This window comes from Saccopteryx leptura, chromosome 6 (genome assembly GCF_036850995.1).
Source record: "Saccopteryx leptura isolate mSacLep1 chromosome 6, mSacLep1_pri_phased_curated, whole genome shotgun sequence".
Taxonomy (NCBI): domain Eukaryota; kingdom Metazoa; phylum Chordata; class Mammalia; order Chiroptera; family Emballonuridae; genus Saccopteryx; species Saccopteryx leptura.
In genome coordinates, this window is record NC_089508.1 from 13230131 (window position 1) to 13251572 (window position 21442).

Genomic DNA, 21442 nt, shown 5'->3' on the forward strand with positions numbered 1-21442 from the left:
ACATATTGATGTGATTTATATGTGCCTTAAGAAATTTAAACAAAACATTTTGTTTTGTAGAAACAAATAGAAATTTTTATCCATTATTTGTAAAAAAAAAAAAAAAGAGCAAAATATGAATAAAAATTCTTGTCTTTTTTCTCAAATAGATCTACTCCTAACATTCCATAAAACTTCTCAACTGGTCAATATGAACAACTTCTTCCAATATTTGGAAGCACAGTGTTAGTAACTGACTATATTAGCAAATGTTCTTATAATTGTTTTAAAAGCACATTGAAAAAGCCAGTCTTTCAAAATTGCTTAAATATGGAGCATTTGTTCATATTGTTGACTCTCAAAAGGATATATTGATTCATTAATATAATGAATGATTTTTTTTTTTTTTACTTATTGAAAGGGGTGAGTGTATTGAATACACTGTTGGAATCTGCCTACTGCTTACTTCGATGTTATTATCTTTCATTGTAAGGTTTATGATTTTTATTTTTTTATTTTTAAAATTTATCTTTTAAAAATTGTTAACTCACTACAATGACAAAATGACCAAGCTTTCCGTTACTAATTGGCAAAGAGAGTGGCCTTGAATGCACAAGAACCAAAAAGGACTCGATAACCTGTTCAGTCCAAGTTTCAATGCCAGTTCCTAGAAGACAGTTCTTAGGTGTTGGAACATAGTGTGGTGTCATCGTTGGTGGCAAGCAGTGTCTTACAAATAATAGCTAAAGTCTCGGAGTTTTATTTTTTAATTATACAGGTTTTAGGTATCCATATGTCTATCAGTGGATGAGTGGGTGAGCACAGTGGGGCCCATCCCTACACTGATCACCAGTCAGCCCCCGGAGGAAGGGAGCACTGACACGCTAGCACAGGGATGAGCCCCGGAAACATGCTGAGCGGAAGAAGCCAGGAACAACAGGCCACACATGTATGGTTCCATTTATAGGGAAATAACCCAAATAGACAAAACTATAGAGACAGAAAGCAGATGACTTGTTCCCCGAGTCTGGAAGGACAAGGAATGGGAAATCTTTACTTAAAAGGGTCTGGGTTTCCATGGGGATAATGGAAATACTCTGGAACTAGATTGAACAACACTGTGAATGTACGAAATGCCATTGGTGTATACACTTTACTTGGTCCAAAAGCAAACTTTATGTCACGTGAATTTTATTACAATTTAAAGTATGTACAAAAATGTGTGTTTCATGACTGAGTTTGTACATAAAAGTTTGAGTCTTCTTTCTAGACCCCTTTTCTCCTTTCTTTCCTTTAATTCTGAATTCACTTGAGAGTTAGCAGCAGTTTTTTTTTTTTTTTTTTTTTTTTGTTTTTTTTGTTTTTTTTTATTTTATATATATAATTTTATTTTTTTAATGGGGTGACATCAATAAATCAGGATACATATATTCAAAGATAACAAGTCCAGGTTATCTTGTCGTTCAATTATGTTGCATACCCACCACCCAAAGTCAGATTGTCTTCTGTCACCTTCTATCTTGTTTTCTTTGTGCCCCTCCCCACCCCCTATCCCTCTCCCATTCCCCCCTCCCCCCCCCCGTAACCACCAAACTCTTATGAATGTCTCTTAGTTTCACTATTATGTCCCACCTACGTATGGAATAATACAGTTCCTGTTTTTTCTGATTTACTTATTTCGCTTCGTATCATGTTATCAAGATCCCACCATTTTGCTGTAAATGTTCCGATGTCATCATTTCTTATGGCTGAGTAGTATTCCATAGTGTATATGTGCCACATCTTCTTTATCCAGTCATCTATTGACGGGCTTTTTGGTTGTTTCCATGTCCTGGCCACTGTGAACAATGCTGCAATAAACATGGGGCTGCATGTGTCTTTACGTATCAATGTTTCTGAGTTTTTGGGATATATACCCAGTAGAGGGATTGCTGGGTCATAAGGTAGTTCTATTTTCAGTTTTTTGAGGAACCACCATACTTTCTTCCATAATGGTTGTACTACTTTACATTCCCACCAACAGTGTATGAGGGTTCCTTTTTCTCCACAGCCTCTCCAACATTTGCTGTTACCTGACTTGCTAATAACAGCTAATCGAACAGGTGTGAGGTGGTATCTCATTGCCGTTTTGATTTGCATTTCTCTAATAGCTAAAGAAGATGAGCATCTTTTCATATATCTGTTGGCCATTTGTATTTCTTCCTGGGAGAAGTGTCTATTCATATCCTCTTCCCATTTTTTTATTGGATTGTTTGTTTGTTTGTTGTTGAGTTTTATGAGTTCTTTGTATATTTTGGATATTAGGCCCTTATCTGAGCTGTCGTTTGAAAAAATCATTTCCCATTTAGTTGGCTTTCTGTTTATTTTGTTATCAGTTTCTCTTGCTGAGTAAAAACTTCTTAGTCTGATGTAGTCCCATTCATTAATTTTTGCCTTCACTTCTCTTGCCATTGGAGTCAAATTCATAAAATGCTCTTTAAAACCCAGGTCCCTGAGTTGAGTACCTATGTCTTCTTCTATGTACTTAATTGTTTCAGGTCTTATGTTTAGATCTTTGATCCATTTTGAGTTAATTTTTGTACAGGGGGAGAGACTGTAGTCCAGTTTCATTCTTTTGCATGTGGCTTTCCAGTTTTCCCAGCACCATTTATTGAAGAGGCTTTCTTTTCCCCATTGTGTGTTGTTGGCCCCTTTATCAAAAATTATTTGACTATATATATGTGGTTTTATTTCTGGACTTTCTATTCTGTTCCATTGGTCTGAGTGTCTATTTTTCTGCCAATACCATGCTGTTTTGATTGTCGTGGCCCTATAATAGAGTTTGAAGTCAGGTATTGAAATGCCCCCAGCTTCATTCTTTTTCTTTAGGATTTCTTTGGCTATTCGGGGTTTTTTATAGTTCCATATAAATCTGATGATTTTTTGCTCGATTTCTTTAAAAAATGTCATTGGAAGTTTGATGGGAATTGCATTAAATTTGTATATTGCTTTGGGTAATATAGCCATCTTGATTATATTTATTCTTCCTAGCCAAGAACAAGGTATATTCTTCCATCTCATTATATCTTTTTCGATTTCCCTTAACAATGGTTTATAGTTTTCATTATATAAGTCCTTTACATTCTTTGTTATGTTTATTCCTAAGTATTTTATTTTTTTTGTTGCAATCGTGAAGGGGATTGTTCTTTTGAGTTCCTTCTCAGTTGTTTCATTGTTGGCATATAGAAAGGCTATTGACTTCTGTATGTTAATTTTGTATCCTGCGACCTTACTGTATTGGCTTATTGTTTCTAGTAGTCTTTTTGTGGATTCTTTGGGGTTTTCGATGTATAGGATCATATCATCTGCAAAAAGTGATACCTTTACTTCTTCTTTTCCGATATGGATGCCTTTTATTTCTTTGTCTTGTCTGATTGCTCTGGCTAGAACCTCTAGTACCACATTAAATAAGAGTGGAGAGAGTGGACAACCCTGTCTTGTTCCTGATTTAAGGGGGAAAGCCTTCAGTTTAGTGCCATTTAATATGATGTTAGCTGATGGTTTATCATATATGGCCTTTATCATGTTGAGATATTTTCCTTCTATACCCATTTTGTTGAGAGTCTTAAACATAAAATTGTGTTGTATTTTATCGAAAGCCTTTTCTGCGTCTATTGATAAGATCATGTGGTTTTTGTTCTTTGTTTTGTTGATATGGTGTATTACATTAACCGTTTTACGTATGTTGAACCATCCTTGAGATTCTGGGATGAATCCCACTTGATCATGATGTATTATTTTTTTAATATGTTGTTGTATTCGATTTGCTAGTATTTTGTTTAGTATTTTAGCATCTGTATTCATTAGAGATATTGGTCTGTAGTTTTCTTTTTTTGTGCCATCCTTGCCTGGTTTTGGTATGAGGGTTATGTTGGCTTCGTAAAATGTGTTTGGAAGTATTGCTTCTTCTTCAATTTTTTGGAAGACTTTGAGTAGAATAGGAACCAAGTCTTCTTTGAATGTTTGATAAAATTCGCTGGTATAGCCGTCAGGGCCTGGACTTTTATTTTTGGGGAGGTTTTTAATGGTTTTTTCTATTTCTTCTCTACTGATAGGTCTGTTTAGGCTTTCTGCTTCTTCTTGACTCAGTCTAGGAAGGTTGTATTTTTCTAGGAATTTATCCATTTCTTCTAGGTTGTTGAATTTAGTGGCATAAAGTTTTTCATAGTATTCTACAATAATTCTTTGTATATCTACGGTGTCTGTGGTGATTTCTCCTCTTTCATTTTGGATTTTGTTTATATGAGTTCTTTCTCTTTTTTCCTTGGTAAGTCTTGCCAAGGGTTTGTCAATTTTGTTGATCTTTTCAAAGAACCAGCTCCTTGTTCTATTAATTTTTTCTATAGTTTTTCTGTTCTCTACTTCATTTATTTCTGCTCTGATTTTTATTATCTCCTTTCTTCGGCTGGTTTTGGGTTGTCTTTGTTCTTCTTTTTCTAGTTCCTTAAGGTGGGAAGTTAAGTGGTTCACTTGGGCTCTCTCTTGTTTGTTCATATATGCCTGAAGTGATATGAACTTCCCTCTTATCACTGCTTTTGCTGCATCCCATAGATTCTGATATGTCGTATTGTCATTTTCATTAGTCTGTATATATCTTTTGATCTCTGCACTTATTTCTTCTTTGACCCATTCATTTTTTAAAAGTATGTTGTTTAGTTTCCACATTTTTGTGGGATTTTTTTCCTCTTTTTTGCAGTTGAATTCTAGTTTCAAGGCTTTATGATCAGAAAATATGCTTGGTACAACTTCAATTTTTCTGAATTTGCTGATGTTGTTTTTGTGGCCCAACATATGGTCAATTCTTGAGAATGATCCATGTACACTGGAGAAAAATGTATACTCAGTCACTTTGGGATGAAATGTCCTGTAGATGTCTATCATATCCAGGTGCTCTAGTGTTTTGTTTAAGGCCACTATGTCTTTGTTGATTCTCTGTTTGGATGACCGATCTAGAGCCGTCAGCGGTGTATTGAGGTCTCCAAGTATGATTGTGTTTTTGTCAGTTTTTATTTTAAGATCAATAAGTAGCTGTCTTATATATTTTGGTGCTCCTTGGTTTGGTGCATATATATTAAGAATTGTTATGTCTTCTTGATTCAGTGTCCCCTTAGCCATTATGAAATGGCCATTTTTGTCTCTGAGTACTTTTCCTGTCTTGTAGTCAGCATTATCCGATATGAGTATTGCTACACCTGCTTTTTTTTGGATGTTATTTGCTTGGAGTATTGTTTTCCAACCTTTCACTTTGAATTTGTTTTTATCCTTGTTACTTAGATGAGTTTCCTGTAGGCAGCATACAGTTGGATTTTCTTTTTTAATCCATTCTGCTACTCTGTGCCTTTTTATTGGTGAGTTTAATCCGTTTACATTTAGTGTAATTATTGATACTTGTGGGTTCCCTATTGCCATTTTATATCTTGCTTTCTGTTAGTTTTGTGTCTTGTTTGATCCTTCTCTTTTGTTTTTCTATCTTTTGTTTTTATTTGGTTGTATTCCATACATCTTTCCACTGTTGCTATCTTTTTTATCTCATGTGCTTCTGTGGTGGTTTTTTCAATGGTGGTTCCTTTGAATAATGAAAAGGGTCCCTACCCTGTTCATTGTAGCGAACTATTTTGTGAGTACTTTTGCACTGCATCGTCCTTTGCTACTGTTAATCTCCATCTTCTCCCCCTCTTTCTTTTTGTTGTTGTCACAGTTTCAATTTGGTTTTATTGTGTTCTTCTTGGAGCTTTTACTTGTGGCTCTGTTTTTTTTTGTTCTTTGTATCTGATTGGAGAACCCCTTTTAGTAATTCCTGGAGTGGGGGTTTTCTGATGATAAATTCCCTCATCTTTTCTGTATCTGTGAATGTTTTTATTTCTCCTTCATATTTGAAGGATAGCTTTGATGGGTATAGTATTCGTGGCTGAAAGTTCCTCTCTTTCAGGACTTTAAATATTGGGGTCCATTCTCTTCTAGCTTGTAGAGTTTCTGCTGAGAAATCTGATGATAATCTAATGGGCCTTCCTTTATATGTTGTATTCTTCTTTTCCCTGGCTGCCTTGAGAATTTTTTCTTTGCTGTTGGTTTGTGTCAATTTCATTATGATATGCCTTGGAGTAGGTTTGTTGGGGTTAAGAAAACTTGGAGTTCTGTTTGCTTCTTGAACTTGAGGCTTTAGTTCTTTCCACAGGCTTGGGAAGTTCTCATCTATTATTTGTTTGAGTATGTTCTCCATTCCATTTTCTCTCTCTTCTCCCTCTGATATACCTATTATTCTTATGTTATTCTTTTTGATGGAGTCAGATAATTCTTGTAGGGCTATCTCATTTTTTTTAATTTTTGAGTCTCTTTCTTCTTCTCTCTGTTGTGCCTCAAGTTGCTTGTCTTCTATTTCACTAATCCTCTCTTCTATCTGACCTGTTCTATTAGCTAAGCTTGTTACTTCGTTTTTCAGCTCGTGAATTGAGTTTTTCATCTCTGTTTGATTTGTTTTTATAGTTTCAATTTCCTTGGACATATATTCTTTGTGTTCATTGAGTTGTTTTCTGAGCTCCCTAAATTGCCTTTCTGTGTTTTCTTGTATATCTCGGAGGATTTTTAGGATTTCTATCTTGAATTCTCTGTCATTTAGCTCCAAGGTTTCCAATATATTAAATTTTTTCTCCATAGATTTTTCCTCATCTAGCTGTGTTACCTCTCTTTCTTTTGTATCCATGATATTCGATTTTCTCTTCCTTAATGGCATCTGAGGGTGGTTTTGTTGATAGTATTAATGAGATTTAATAAAGAATAAAAAGTTTAAAAAATAATAAAAAAAAAATCGAAAAAAGTTTTTTTTTTTAAAAAAAAAATTAATAATGAAATAAAGAAAAATATAATAAAAGAAAAATTAAAAAAAAAAAAAAAAAAAGGAAATTATTCCCCCCCTCCTTTTTTCCTCTCCTCTCCTCTCCCCTCTTTCTTGATAAAATCTTGTGGTGGGCTGTGAATTATAACAAACAATGCCTGTGATGGAGGGCCTGAATTGGGGAAAAGTAATAAAGGGGCAAACAAACAAACAAACAAACAACAACAAAAAAAAACAAAAAAATAAAAGAAAAAAGAAGAAAAAAAAAAGAGCGTATGGACCCACAAAAAGCAAATAAGGAAAAAATTTGGGTCAAGAATAAAATGATTTGCTTTTAGGTGTTGGTTGTCTAAGAGTTATGATGAGAGGATTAAGAGGAAAACGGAAAAATGGGGGGACAAATTAAAAAATTACTATTGTATTTAGTGGAACAAGAACTAGATAATATGGAGAGCCAGGGATGGGAGCACTGCTAGTGAGTTAAAAAGGTGAAGTAAAAACCCCCCAGAATGCCACAAACATAAGTTTGAGTCCCAGATAAGATAATTTGTTTGTTATTGAGGTTTGAGTGAGAGGAGATGTAAAGGAGAAAGGAAGAAACTAATATAGAGGGAGAAAAGAAAGAGAGAGAGAGAAAAAAAAAGAGGGAACCACTAAAAGAAGAAAAAAGAAAGGAGAGAGAGAGAGAGAGTTAAGGGTTTTGGAGTGCAACCCTCATAGAGAGAAAGGAAGAGAAGAGAAAAGATAATGGGAGATGTAACACTTATGGGTAGTGTAGTTCAAGGAGAAGAGAGAGTAAGACCGGTAGAGAGTTAATCGGCCAAATTGGAGGAGGAAAAAAAAAGTATCAAGAATGAAGATAAGAGAAACAAACAAACAAATATAATAAAATGGGATAGGTTATAAAGTCTGCAGATTATTCTTGATTTTGAGAGGTTATCTTCTTGCTTTTTCTTTTCTCTCCCTCTTCCTGGTCGGTGACTCTGTACCCCGGGTTTTGCCCCTTTGCCACGCTCAGGTGGAGGTTTGCAGTTGATAAGTCTCTATGGCAATGTCATGTATTGTGCTTTAGTCTCGTTGGCAGTCTAGGCTATTAGCATTTATAGGCTCCGACAGTGAGAGAGTCCTTGTTCCTAGAGCCTTTCTCCTAGTCTTTCCTTCCTCAATTAGTAGCCTGATAATCCAGCTATGGGGTTGCTGCTGCCTCTGCCTGGATAGTAAGAGGCTCAAAGAGCTGGCAACTCCCCACTCTATTTCCACTCAGCACAGGGCTCTGGGTAAGGCTCAGTCAGTCAGAGCTGCTAGCATAATCAGGCGGGCTTTCCGGCCATTCAAAGACCTCTGGCTCTGCCACTCTGTCCGGTAACACGAGCGGGTGCCCACTTCCGGGGCGCTTGGAGGAAACTCTCACTCACTGGCTGCGCGCGCAGACCAGGATATCCGGCCAGCAGTCTCACGCTCTGAGTGAAACCCCCGACCGCAGGGAAAAGTTGCAGCGTTGGAATTGAGTCTCGCTCCGTCCCCGTGCGCGGCTTTTGCAAGGCGCTGGGGCGGCCCGAGATTCCGCTTTGGCCCACACAAAGGCCCCTGACTCTGCTCCTCTGTGCGATGACACGGGCGCGCACTGCCGAAGCACTCGGAGGAATCGCTCACTCCTTATCTGCGCGCGCAAACCAGGATATCAGGCCGGCCGCGATTCCCTCTGAGTGAAACACCCTCCAGCACGGAAAATCTCCACCGTTGGAATTAGTTCTCACTCCCTCCCGTGCGTGGCTTTCCCAGGGCGCTGGGGCTGCCCAGAGACTCTGCCCTCGACCCACAGAAAGGCCTCCGACCCTGCCTCTCCGTGGGGCAACACGGGCACTGACTCCCGGGGCCTAGGAAGAAATCTCTCGCCCACTAACTGCGCACCAGCCAGGAGACCGGGTAAAATGGCCACGCCGCTTGTCTTTCTTTGTTTGGGTTTGGCGCGAGTATTAGCTTGTATTGCCCGGGTTGCCACAGGATCAGATTTTCCTCGGCTTGGATCTCCGTGCCACAGCCTGGTTCGGCCGTTTGTATTCACCCCCTTTGCCCGCCTCAGTTTCTATATTCACAGTTACCAGAGAAAGCCGCCCTGTTTAGGTTAGTGAGGAAGGCGGAGCATTTCTTACTCCCTATTTCCTTCGGGGTTTGGTTATATATTTAGCCAATTTTTCACTCAATCATACCTTTGGGTGTATTGCGAAGCATCTGGAAGCTCCAAGTATAGGTTTTTCTGTTTCTGGTTGAAGATCTTGTTGAGTTTTGGGGGAGATTTATCGGTATCGCTTCCTACCCCGCCATTACTCTGACGTCCAGCAGTTTTTAAGACTTTAAACTGCAAGTGATTAAAATCAAAAGGTATCATAGGTATTGGTGATCTTGCTGGCAATTTCTCATGTCTAATCTTCCTTTCTGAACTTCATTAGAGCTGTCAGTGAATACAAGCAAGCATCCTTTCTGGTTGGTAGGGCACCAATGGGGTGAGGTCTTCATAATATGCAGTCATATCAGAACCTCCTTTTAAAAGTCTCTCTGGAAGGTTAACACCCCAGGGAAAATGAGGTGTAGCATGTGCTCCTCAGTAATGGACAAGCAAACGCTGTAGGGCAGAAATTTTTATAATTTTAGAATCTCTCCATACCCAGAACATGAAGGTCCTTGTTCGTATTTTTTTCCTCAGCTATCGTGAGTGGAGGTAATTTTTTGCCCGCTGACGCTTGCAGCAGAAGTCATTAGCTTATACGACTGCAGTGAGATCCAAATGAAACTATAACGGAAGGTTTAAGAAAACAGTTCAGGAATCGTTTAGGCCCTGGAAATTGTGTTCTTATGAGGTCTTTACAGATGGCTCAGTTGGGGACAATAGGAGTGATTTAATTTCACATTTTTATAGACAGTTAAAGCCACTGGGTCTTACTTGAGAATAATCAAGAAAATTTGCCTTTGGACAGTGATGATCAGAAACCACTAAGCTAGTGAATTGGCTGCATTTAAGTTTCCTTGTGGTGTTTTAAGAGATTTCACATGGATGAAAGCCTAGCACAGTTCTCTTCTGGAACTTTTTTTTTTTAAAGGCTCATTCTCAGGGAAGATCGGAGTGCTTTGTCTGCATTGTGGGAAGAGTGCTAAAACCTTGTGGTTGGAGTTTCCTTTTCCCACCTCGGGCTGATCACAGGGTAGCCCATACCACCTGCGGTGCGGTTTTCAGAGGGATTTCTTTTTCTTTCCTCCTTTTCTGTTTTACCTTTCCTCTTTGTCACTGGAAACGAACTGATATGCGTCAGTCAACAAAATGCTTCTTAGTAGATGCCACGCAGCCCCCCCCCCCCCCCATCATGCGCGCGCTGCTCTAGCGGTGGCGCGACTGACGAGGACGGTGCGGCGAAGCGGGCGGTGTGGCGGAGCGGGCGGTGCGGCGAAGCGGGCGGTGCGGCGAAGCCGAGTAACCTGTATCTAGCGCAGAAGGACCAGGCCGACCCTTCTGGGTTTTCACCGTGAGAAAACAGACTCCCGGTCAGCTTGGGAAAATCGTCTTTCTTGATCAATAGCCGTATTCCCCGCTTTGCCTTCTCTGTTGCACGAGGCCGAGGACGGGGCTCTCGGGTGCTGAGCTCCAGGCTGGGCCATGCAGGACTGGCCTGGGACGTTCTAAGAAGGAAGATGTTCTAAAAATCTTCACTGGACTTCATCAATGAAGAAATTGTTTTCAGGGATAACATCGCCTCGGTTGCCGAGTTTGGGCTTTGGCAAGCATCCTTTGGGAGGTGATGCTAATATTTGCAGCTCACCTATTCTTTATAAGGGTTTTTGAAAAAGAGCTTAGCTAAAAGTTTCCATTGTTTCAGGTGTAAAACATGTTGAGTGTTCAGGAGGGCAACCAAGGCAGGTGGCATTTGAAGGGCATGAACTTCATTATTTTTTATAATTTTTCTATTGATTTTAGAGAGAGAGGACAGAGGGAGAAGAGAGAGAGAGAGAGAGAAGAGAGAAGGATCAGCTTGTTCCACTTAGTTCTGTTCGGTTGTGCCCTCACTGATTGCTCCTCGTACGTGCTCTGACCGTAGATCACACTTGCAGCCTCCGCACGCTGGGATGACGCTTTATCCACGGAGCCACCTGGCCTGACCTTATTTTCAAAAATTGTTTAAATATTGGCCCTGACAGAGGAGCTCAGTTGGTTAGAGTGTCGTTTGGATACACTACGATTACGGGTTTCATCCCCAGTCAGGGCTCATACAGGAGTCAATTGATGAATGCATAAATAAGTGGAACAACAACTCTGTGTTTCTCTCTCTAAAATCATCAGTAAAAATTGTTTTAAAACAGTTGTTCAAATATCTTAATGTATCATGTCTTCTTTTGTTTTTTTTTGTCATCAACTGATATAATTTCATCCCAAACATTTAATTTTGAGTCTTGGAAGAGTGCGTTAACACAAAGTGATGAGTGAAAAATGTTTCTTAGCTGAGTGAGTGAGTGAGTGGATGAGTGATACAGAATAGACTCACGGCTCTGCCTCTCTCCTTTGTGTCCTAGACAATAGCGAGGCAGCTGGCGGAGATCTTGTTGCGGGGTATGTGTGAACAGAGCTACTGGAACCCCCTGGAGGAGCCGCCATGCCAGTCACCTCTGGACGATCCTCTCCGGAAAGGAGCAAACACGAAAACCTACACCCTCACGCGGAAAGCCCGCGTCTACTCAGGAGAGAAGTATGGGAGCTGATGTCCTCATTCATAGGTCGGGGGATTGGAGGGAAACTTTGGGAAAATTCAAGGATCAGTAAAAGTTCAAGGGCAGACGTTTTCCCCCTGAAAGAAAACCAGATGAACAAGTCTCATTTACCAGCTTAAGAGAGATTCCTCATTATTTCTTATGCTTTCAGCCAATACCTGGGCACCAGTGCGGGCATGCTAAGTAGGAAAATGCTCTCCTTTTAGCCCTCACTGTTGGTCTTTGGGATTCTCCGTCCATTTATTAGAAGAACCCCAGTATTATACAGCAGTCAGTGACGAAGCTATTTGTATGAAATGGAATTAGCTATATGAAGGTGAAATAAATAATGGGTAAGAGATTGGAAGACAATGTCTCCTTAGAACTTCTTATTTTAAGTTTGAAATTTGGGGCTTGATTATCTGTGAGGAAAATGGGCTAGTGAACCACTCTAGTCTCTGCCTGGGTCTGCCCCGAGTCAGGGAGGAGGCGATGGGAGGGAGAGAGGCCGTGAGAAGGGCGAGGAGTCAGGACCCGTAGTTGACTCACTCTTGGCTGTTCCCCTCAGAGCCTCTACGGCTCATCTTTGCCTGTTCTTACAAGGACATGACACAATGGCTTTTCAGTCTCTCCATGAAGGAAAGGGAACATGTATGAATAAGTACAGAAACCCTCTCTGATTGCTGTCGAATTGGAAAAATGGCCGAGAGAGACTGCAGTGCAGCCCCAGAGAAGCACGGACAGACACAGGGTGGGCTAGACTCTTACTGTAAAAGGTTATTGCATTGTTAACAGGGACAGCACTTCTCAGAGCACCGGCCTCTCCTCCTCTTCCCTCGGATCTCTCTCCCTTACCATCTTGTTCTGTTTGCATGTCTTGTGCGAATTAGGACAACTGAGAATATGCTTAGGCTTATTTTAATCTGGTTTTTATCTCCCTTCTCCATGGCCTTGTTGAGCCAAGAGTTTGCCTCACGCACAGCCTGTGCTCACTCCTTAGTTCTTATCTGGATTCATACGGCATCTGTTCCAGCAGTCCCCAAATGCACTATAAAAATGCTGGACAGACCACTCTTTATGAACTGTTTAGAAGCAGATTTGGGTTCATTTTAAAGTGCTATTTGTATCTTAAAAAGAAATCCTAGATTTTTCTCTGTTTTAGATGCTTCTTAATAGATAAGTCTCGAAGGTGCCAGGTGTACTGGGGAACTCAGTGCTTGCCCCCTCCCCAGATCCTGGCAGACACATGGAGGGGCTGTGTCTGTTCGGTGTTGTTCCAGTCTGGCCCCGCCCCACGAAGACAGAGAGCTCACAGTGCCGGCCGCTTCCTTATTTCCTGAACACCAAGACCTTGTCACTCAGCTAACATCAGCGTCCCCCTCTGTACCGGGAGACTTGCAGAGGCAACGTGCAGCCCTAGGAGACGCAGTTAGTAGTTAAGGGGAGCGTTTTCATGCCCGGACTGGCTATTGAGTCAAGTTTCACTTCACACAGATGCATACAGTTGGGTTTTATTTTTAACCATTTTGTTGAGATGTAATTCCCATATTACAGGGTTGGGCAAAAGTAGGTTTAAGTTGTGAGTATGCGAAACAACAGAATTAATAAAGCTGTTGTAGTAATCATAACCTTCATGTCTTTTCCCATACAACTGTAAACCTATTTTGCCCGCCCTGTGTATAATTCAGTTATTTAAAGTGTACAATTCAGTGGCTTTTAATATAGTCACCTAGTTGTGCTTACATTACCAGTCAACTTTACAACATTCTCATTACCCCCAAAATCAACCGAGACCCCTTAACTGTCCTCCCTACCCCCCATCCTTTACATTTTCATATGAATTTTAGGATCAGTTTGTTCAACTCTGCAAAAGAAAAGGCAGCTGGGGTTTTGATAGGAATTGCATTGAATCTGTAGTTCAATTTGAAAAGTTTTGCCATCTCAATAATATTGAGACTTCTGATCCATGAACATGGATGTCTTTCCATTTATTTAGGTTTTCTTTAATTGATTTCAACAATTTGTAGTTACCAGGGTATAAAGTTTGTACTTTCGTTAAATTTATTTCTAAAATTATTTGTTTTTGTTTTTATTTTGTGTGTATGCTATTCTTTTTGATGTGATAGTGAATGGAATTATTTTCTTAATTTCATATTTGGGTTGTTTATTGCAAGAAATTTTATTGATTATTTTATATCACAATTTTGCTGAGTGGTCAAATTCCTGAGGATATTTTACATACAAGATCATACAAGATCAATCTGAAAATAGAGATTAGTTTAACTTTTTTCTGTCTTACCTGGATGTCCTGCATTTCATTTTCTTCCCTAATTGCCCTGGCTAGGTAGGGCCTCCAGTCCAATGTTGAATAGAAGTGACAAGAGTGACCATCCTTGCACTGTTCCTTATCTGAGGAGGGGAAAGCACCCAGTCTGTCTCCATTAAGTATGATGGCAGCTGTGGGTTTCTTGGATGCCCTTTGTCAGGTTGAGCCAGCTCCTTTCTATTACTAGTTTGAGTATTTTTTTTAAATTATGAAATGGTGTTTAAGTTGATCAAATGCTTTTTATGCATCTATTGAGATAATCGTTTGGGTTTTGTCTTTTATTTTCTTTGGATGTTAAGCCAACCTTGCATTTTTGGGTAAATCCCACCCATCATAGTGTATACTCCTTTTTATTTATTGCTGGACTTGATTTGCTAGTATTTTATTGAGATTTTTGCATCAGTGTTCATAAAATTGATAGCTCTGTAGTTTTCTTGTGATGTCTTCATCTAGTTTTGGTCTTAGGGTAATACTGGTCTGGTAGAATGAGTTGGGGAGTATTCCTTTTTCTTCTACTTTTTTGAAAGAGTTTGTGGAAAATTGATGCTAATTCCTTTTAAATGTTTGGTAGAATTCACCAGTAAAACCATCTGGTCCTCATTGTTTATGTATGGGAAGGTTTTCATTACTACTTCAATCTCTTTACTCATTATAGGCCTATTAAGACTTTCTGTTTCTTCTTGAGTCAGTTTTGGTAGTTTTGTCTTTCTAGAAATTTTCTCATTTCATCTAAATTATCTAATTTCCTGGCGTGCAGGTGTCCATAATATTCCTTTACAATTTTTTTTTTTTAATTTCTGTAAGTTCAGTATCATCATGCCCTCTCTTTCATTTCTTATTTTAATAATTTGAATCTTTTCTTTTTTTGGTCACTCTAACTAAAAACTTAGAAAAATTTTGTTTATCTTTTTGAAGAACCAACTTTTGGTTTTATTGATTTTCTCTATTGTTTATATACTCTCTAAATTTCATTATTTTCTGCACTAATTCTTATTTCTTCAGTTATCACCATCAATTTTTAACTTTCTAGTTATGCATGTTCACAACCCTACTTCTTATGTATTAGAAAAGAGAGAAGCCCTGTTGGGTTATATTTGTCTTGGGCTTCAGTATTATTGAGGCAGGAATACCTGATCAGTCCATTCTCTCTGGCAAAAAAAGACATTATCTCCAAATCAACTAAGAACAAAGCACACTTAAGGTGGCACAGATCCTTCCATCCCCAGCTGACCATGTGCACAAGACAGTTGGTCACAGTGGAATATAACTGAAAAGCAGGCTCTGCCAGAAGTCCTGTCCCTGTCACCGTGGCCTGACCTACGTGGAAACAGGAGGCTCAGTCTCTCCCCATCTTGGATTTTGAAAAGAAATAAGATGTTGACAATCCTAGAGAGAATAGAGGGGTAGAGTCACATACCATGAACCTTTTTACTTCCTTTCTTCTAGGTCTTTCTGTGAAGAATTTTATTGACTTTTGTTCTGTCTTTTATTAAGTAGGCTTTTTACTGATGCATACTTTGAGAAAAATACACAAATCAGAAGTGTAAAACATGGTAAATTTTTACCGAGTGAACACATGCATGTAATTAGCATCCTAATCAAGAAGTAGACATTGCCAGAGCTCCAAAGCCCTCTTCATAGCCTTTCCCAGCGCCTGCGCCTGCCCAAGGGTGCCTCTATCCTGGCTCCTATCACAGCAATTAGTCTGGCCCCTTTGTGAAATGTATACAAATGGAATTACACATTAACAACTTTTTGTTTAACTTCTTTTGTCTAACATTATATTTGATTTACCCATATTTTCACATATAGTAAGTTTGTTTTCATTGCTGCATAGCATTCCATTTTATCAATATACTCCAATATATTGATCTATTCTACGTGTAATGGACTTTTGAGTTGTTTCTCATTTGGGGCCAGTAGGAATAGTGCTCTGAACATTCTTATACATGTTTCTTAGTATACATGTTTGTGCATTTCAGTCAGGTATATTTTTCCTTTCATTGTATCCCTCCTTGTAAGAAGTATTTGAGGTGGCTTAGATAATTAAATGCAGATTAGACTTCATAATTAGCACAAAATAAAGAATTCAATTAAAAACCACTGTTTAATTGCCAGGAAGTGAATGATGAAACGATTTATTGAAAGCTAGGAGTCCCAGACAATACACTAAACTTTGCAGGTCTAGAAGGAGAAAGTAATGATCAGGGAGCACTAAACACGGGCCTGAACCTCCCGGGGGCCAGCGCAGAGGTTTGGGGTAATAGTGAGACGCTGTTAAAGTAGAAAGACGAGGGATGTTAAGGGTAAGGACACCTACTTGATGGCGGAACTGCAGCTGTGTGCGTGACCAGCTGAGTCACCTGTGCTGTCTCCTCAGTTCCAGTGCACACGCCACCATCCTGTCCCCAGGAACACGGAAGCCCTTGTGCAGTGACATGCTCTGGGATTGACCCAGTCTACCCATGACGCGGCTCAGTGGACTGGGGCTGATCTAAGTGAAGGGCGAGCCCTGTTTTCTTTGTCCTGAGGGGCTTTTGATCTAATGGATTGACAGAAAAGGAGAAGAATTATGTAGAAGCCTGGGAAATCTTTAGATGGGATCAATTGGTCCCTTATATCCAAGAGGCACTCTATGCTTAATTTAATCCTCTTCCCCTCTGGGGGCATCAGCCTCCACAGAGACCCGGGACTGACCGCAGGCTGCCTCGGTGTCCTTCACAGATGGCGCAGCTTGGGGTGCGGGTGGGGCTTTGTTTCTTCGGCCTTCACTGGCCGGCGGTGGGCCAGGGCTGCGTTTCTCCAGGAGTTTCCTGGTAGTATCAGCCGGCATGTTAAAGTGATGAGGACACCATTACTGAGCCTTGGAGTTGATGTTCTCATTATTCACAGACCAGCTTTCCTGGGGTGAGAGGGGCTCAAGGCCTCCTCACACCTACACAGAGGCTGCTCCGAGGCCTGGATGGGGCGGTTGACCTCAGGCCACCCAGCCTTTCAGGAGTTGTGTAATAGCTGAAGATGACAGAAAGATGAAATGCGGTTGGATAAAGTTAGATTAACTTCTTTTGTACTGTTGCTTCTGCCACATACAGTGATGTTTCTCACCTGTCCTGGGAAGGTTTTAAGAAAGGGCTATTATTATCCAAGAGCCTTGGCAAGATCATGATTGCTATTTATAAACGAGGATTCTCGCCCTTGTTCCCTGTGTCTTCTGTAGAATCAGATAATGAGCCGGTACATCCATCCTGAGTACTTAAAGGAGCACTTCGCCTAAGCGCAGCCCGGGCGTTGGTTCTGTGGCCAGGACGAGACTGCAGCCCGCCCGCGCTAAGCCCCTGCCCGGCCTCTGCCAGCCCTAGTTCTGTAGTTCTGTTCACACACCTTGTCCTCGCTGCCTGCTGATCCCCACTTCGTCCTGTCCCTTTCTGTCCGCAGCCTGCCCTCCAGGCAGCTTCCTCTGGGCCTAGGGCCCCAGGTTTCCAACTGCACTGGGCTGAGGTCTCGGTGCCCAGGATCTCCCCTGAGCTCTTGGTTCCCAAGAGAGTGTCACAAAAGGGAAGTCCCAAAATTTGGACTTTGAACTCTGGGCTCCATACTTCCCTCAATAGGGAAGAGGGAAGGAATGGCCAGAAGCGGGTCTGGATGATTTATAATTATTGAGGGGGCATTCCAGCGTGCAGTGTTTTCAGGCATTTCTCTTACACTGGCCTTTCTCCCTCCCTGCCTCCTGCCCACCCCCACCGCCCGCCCTCGAGCCCTGCAGCCCTCCTGAGTCTCCCTGTGCCTGCCTCGAAAGGAAGGGTGGAGGGAGTGGAATTAAAATCAATGTGCTACTTGTTAGCAACTCGGTAAAAATAACAGAGCCTCACATTTAAGCAGCCTGGATGGCTCAAATGGAATTTGGGGATTATCCATGGACTGAATTGGCCGGTGATAAATCACAATTAGCACAGGCTCCCTCTCTTTTCCCTTAGTCTGGGCAGTGCAGAACTAGCTAGCCGTGAAAAAATGGTTTATGTTCCTGCTCTTTGGTAAGGTCCCAGTTGCATGTAAGCACAAGCTGGGAGAGTGGGAATGATAGCTGCATGTGTGCACGCATGCACACACACGCACACGCTCAGTGCAGAGCCTGCGGACTCTATTAATGAATTGAAGGGGAAAGCAGTATTCCATCTTCTCCAAACCCAGACACCTCAGGCGACCTCTGTGAGGAAGTCACTGCAGACTCCAGGATCTTGCTCCCTGTTCACAGGCCAGCCTTTTCCTAACAGTGTAGCCCAGGAGAGCAATAGTAACCAGTATTCCACAGGTGGCTGCCTGCCGTCTAGGGAGACCAGAGTTGTGAAACGGGTACCAGGCACTGTCCTTTTTCCGTCTTGCTTTTCCCGGTCCTTTAATACAATGTGACAGGTGCCCAGTACTTCAAAGAGAGCAAGTATTTATCACAATTTGGAAAACTCCTTTTTTGCCATTTTGGGGGAAATCATCTCATTTCTCAGATTAAATTATTGTAATGTTGCCCCTGGGAAGATGCAAGTTTAGTCTTTGTTCAGCCCTCTGCAGAGCATCCAAGAGGTCTTCGCTGACCGGCCCGTTTTGCTGAACTCCTTCCATTCCACGAGAAAGAGTTGAGTCGGCCCAGTTGGTAATAAACTCCCAATTCTGCTCAAAGGATCCGAGAGCTTCAGAACAGGAAAAAATGCTCACAGCCCCCAAAATACACTACAGAGCATGGATATTTGGGTTATGTGTGGTTTTTATCATTTCTCTAATCCTGAGCAGCATTGAGCTTAAGAGCTTTTTTCTAAAATCTAAGATGTTAGAGTACAGCCAAATTCCATAAAATTGATTAGTAAGATAGCCAGCTCTTGCATGCCATAATAAAACATGTGGTCAAGTAAGAGAGCTCACTCCATTCTTACAGTATTCTAGAAATTATTCAGACTCTAAAATTGCTTCCAATCTCTTATTTCATCAATAGAAGATATGCCCAGTTGGCAAGAAAGAGGTTAGAAGAGCACTATTCCCTGGAATGTCTGCAATTTACAGCTCCACAGTGGTTTTCGGAGAGAGTGGGTATTCAGAGACCCTGAGTTTGTAGCAATCTCAGTTTCTCCCTCCACGATAGGCATATGTGTTATTTGTTTTAAGTTGTTTTTTTACAGCTTTACTTCACCCTGCTCGCTGCTATTAGACTGCATAGTTACAATGTATAAATTCCATGGATTACCATAGAAATAAGCAAATTAACTCTAGTGTCCAGCCAGGTTCTACACTACTTTTCATGGGTTCTAGATAAAAATCCTGAAGGAGAGACCGAGAGGGCTGGTGCGCTCCGGAGGGCAGCCTCTGGCCTCAATGGAAAGCTCTGGGTCTTCTTGTGTGAAATGGCCCAGAGATGTTTACAAGAGCAGCTGCTTGAGTTACCACCGCTTTCTACTTGGAAGCTCTTTGACGTCATTGACCTTCCTTCCTCTGAGGAAACAGCATTTCATTCTGCTCATAGTCAAGTATTTTGTGTCATTTTGAAATGGTCAAATGTCAACATTGATTTTCTTTCTACAGCATTTTTTGTCCTCAAGAAAACACTGAAGAAGCCCTGTTGTTATTGCTGATTAGTGAATCTATGGTAAGTGGAAGGTGTTCTTACTGCTTTTCTTTCCCCTGTTCCTGTAGTCCCTCCCGTGACATGGCTACTCCATCAGGGTAGGGACCCTTTTCCTTGGGGAAAAAATAGAGCAGTAGAGGGGATACCTAGGTGGGGAAGAACAGTAGAGTTTACAGGAGGAGTGTTTTCTAATTCTTGGACAGGGTAGCATATTCCTTGGTTACCCCGGAGCATGGCGCTTCTCTTCCCTTAGCAGTTAGCAGGCATCTGAGTTTATTCTTTTATCCAGCAAGTACTGACACAGCGCTGACACGAGTATACACTGCAGGTAAACTACAGCTAACACAGCCACCCAGGGAACCGCACCAGGGGAAGAAGCCTTGGAGGGAACCCTTTGCAAGCATTCTCAGTTTGCTTTGGTGGGAAGGAGGGTTTGGGGAGAAATCACTTGTATGTACGAACCACCGGTGTTTATGGCAGGAGCCAGGTGAAACTGCGTAGACCTGTCACATGGGTCCCTCCGCAAGCTCCCACCTGCCCCCAGGCCTTGCACACTCCCAGGCCACGAGAGAGCACTCCTGTTACCTGGCTCTGCCACTGGGAGGCTGTTATTGCCAGACCAGCAGGTTTCTTTGAAATGTTTTCTTAGTGTTTGGCCAGGATATCAAATTTTAGGTCTAGAATTTCATTGCTCATCCTATATTGGGTTTCTGCTCTGCATCTCATTAGGTGTGACGGCCCTGGCTTGCAGCTCTCGGTAGTGTGTGTTATAGTAGATAGCACCTTGGCCAGTCCATGTGTGCAGAGCACCTGAACAGAAGGGCCGGCTCCTGGGACTTGAAAGGCCTCACGTCCATTCTTGCATTTTGCAGATGGGAAGCCTGAGAGCCAGAGCAGGCTCCAGGGATTTGGCATACAGGGGTCTCCCTAGTAAATCATACTGTCCTCCCACATCTCCCTCTGCACCTGGCAGGCGGAGGACGAAGGAGGAGAAAAAGGACTCATAACTCAAGCAGGAGAGTGTTTCCCCTCTTGCCCAAGCATACAGTGTGGATGAGGTCGAAGCGCACTTCGGGCAGGCTGGGAAGTGGAGCTCAGGGAGAATACGCAGAGCCACGTGGAGGGGAGACCGGAGGGCTGGTGCGCTCGGGAGGGCAGCTCTGGCCTCAATGGAAAGCTCTGGGTCTTCTTGTTGTGTGAAATGGCCCAGAGATGTTTACAAGAGCAAGCCTGCTTGAGTTACCACCGCTTTCTACTTAGAAGCCCTTTGACGTCATTGGCCATCCTTCCTCTGAGGAAACAGGTCGCCCGCTGGCTCGTCTTTCCTTGACTGTCAGCCATAACTTAGCACGGTGTCACTTACATTCTCTGCTCTGCCTGGCACAGACGCGGAAGGCACGGAAGTGAGCGGGCTGGCGCTGGCGGTCAGTAACTGTCTCATCTGAGCGAGGCTCCCTGTGCTTTGTCCTCAGTTCTCTGATGGGGACCAGCGCATGGTGGCCTCCTGGCTAACACTCCTGCATTCGAAGCTGAACTCCTCACAGTTTCGTTAAGTTTCCTTTGGGCAAACCTGGTCGGTCACATTGCAAACTACTGGAAGCATGGTGACCACACGTTGCAGGTTGCTTGGACAATTCTGATTGAAAATACTGAGTTCCATTGTCAGGTCATGTGTTCCAGTGTAGACTTTGGGAAACATTTCTAATACGCTGTGTCTTGGGAATGGTGGTTCCCTCTCTCCTGCCTTAATTGAAGCAATAAGAACTAATAAGGCTGCAAGCTGAGGTCCCTTTGCAATAGTCAGATCTGGCTCTGTGGCGTTTAATTCCTGGAAAATCCCTTGAGGGGCTGTGAAATCCAGTGACATCAGTAAATATGAAGGATGAGGTTTTCAACCAAAATGATTATGTTCTCTCTGTAAATC

General features: G+C 41.7%; 1 protein-coding gene across 7 annotated transcripts in view; it reads left to right on the forward strand.

Annotated features, from left to right (window-relative positions):
• Positions 1–21442, forward strand: part of TTC7B (tetratricopeptide repeat domain 7B) — a 255976-nt gene that overhangs the window by 98144 nt on the left and 136390 nt on the right. For all 7 annotated transcript variants that reach the window (XM_066344074.1, XM_066344076.1, XM_066344077.1 and 4 more), the window contains 2 exons: positions 11411–11583; positions 19476–19539. In XM_066344074.1, coding sequence (XP_066200171.1) covers positions 11411–11583; positions 19476–19539 — 237 coding nt within the window. The remainder of the gene's footprint in view (positions 1–11410; positions 11584–19475; positions 19540–21442) is intronic.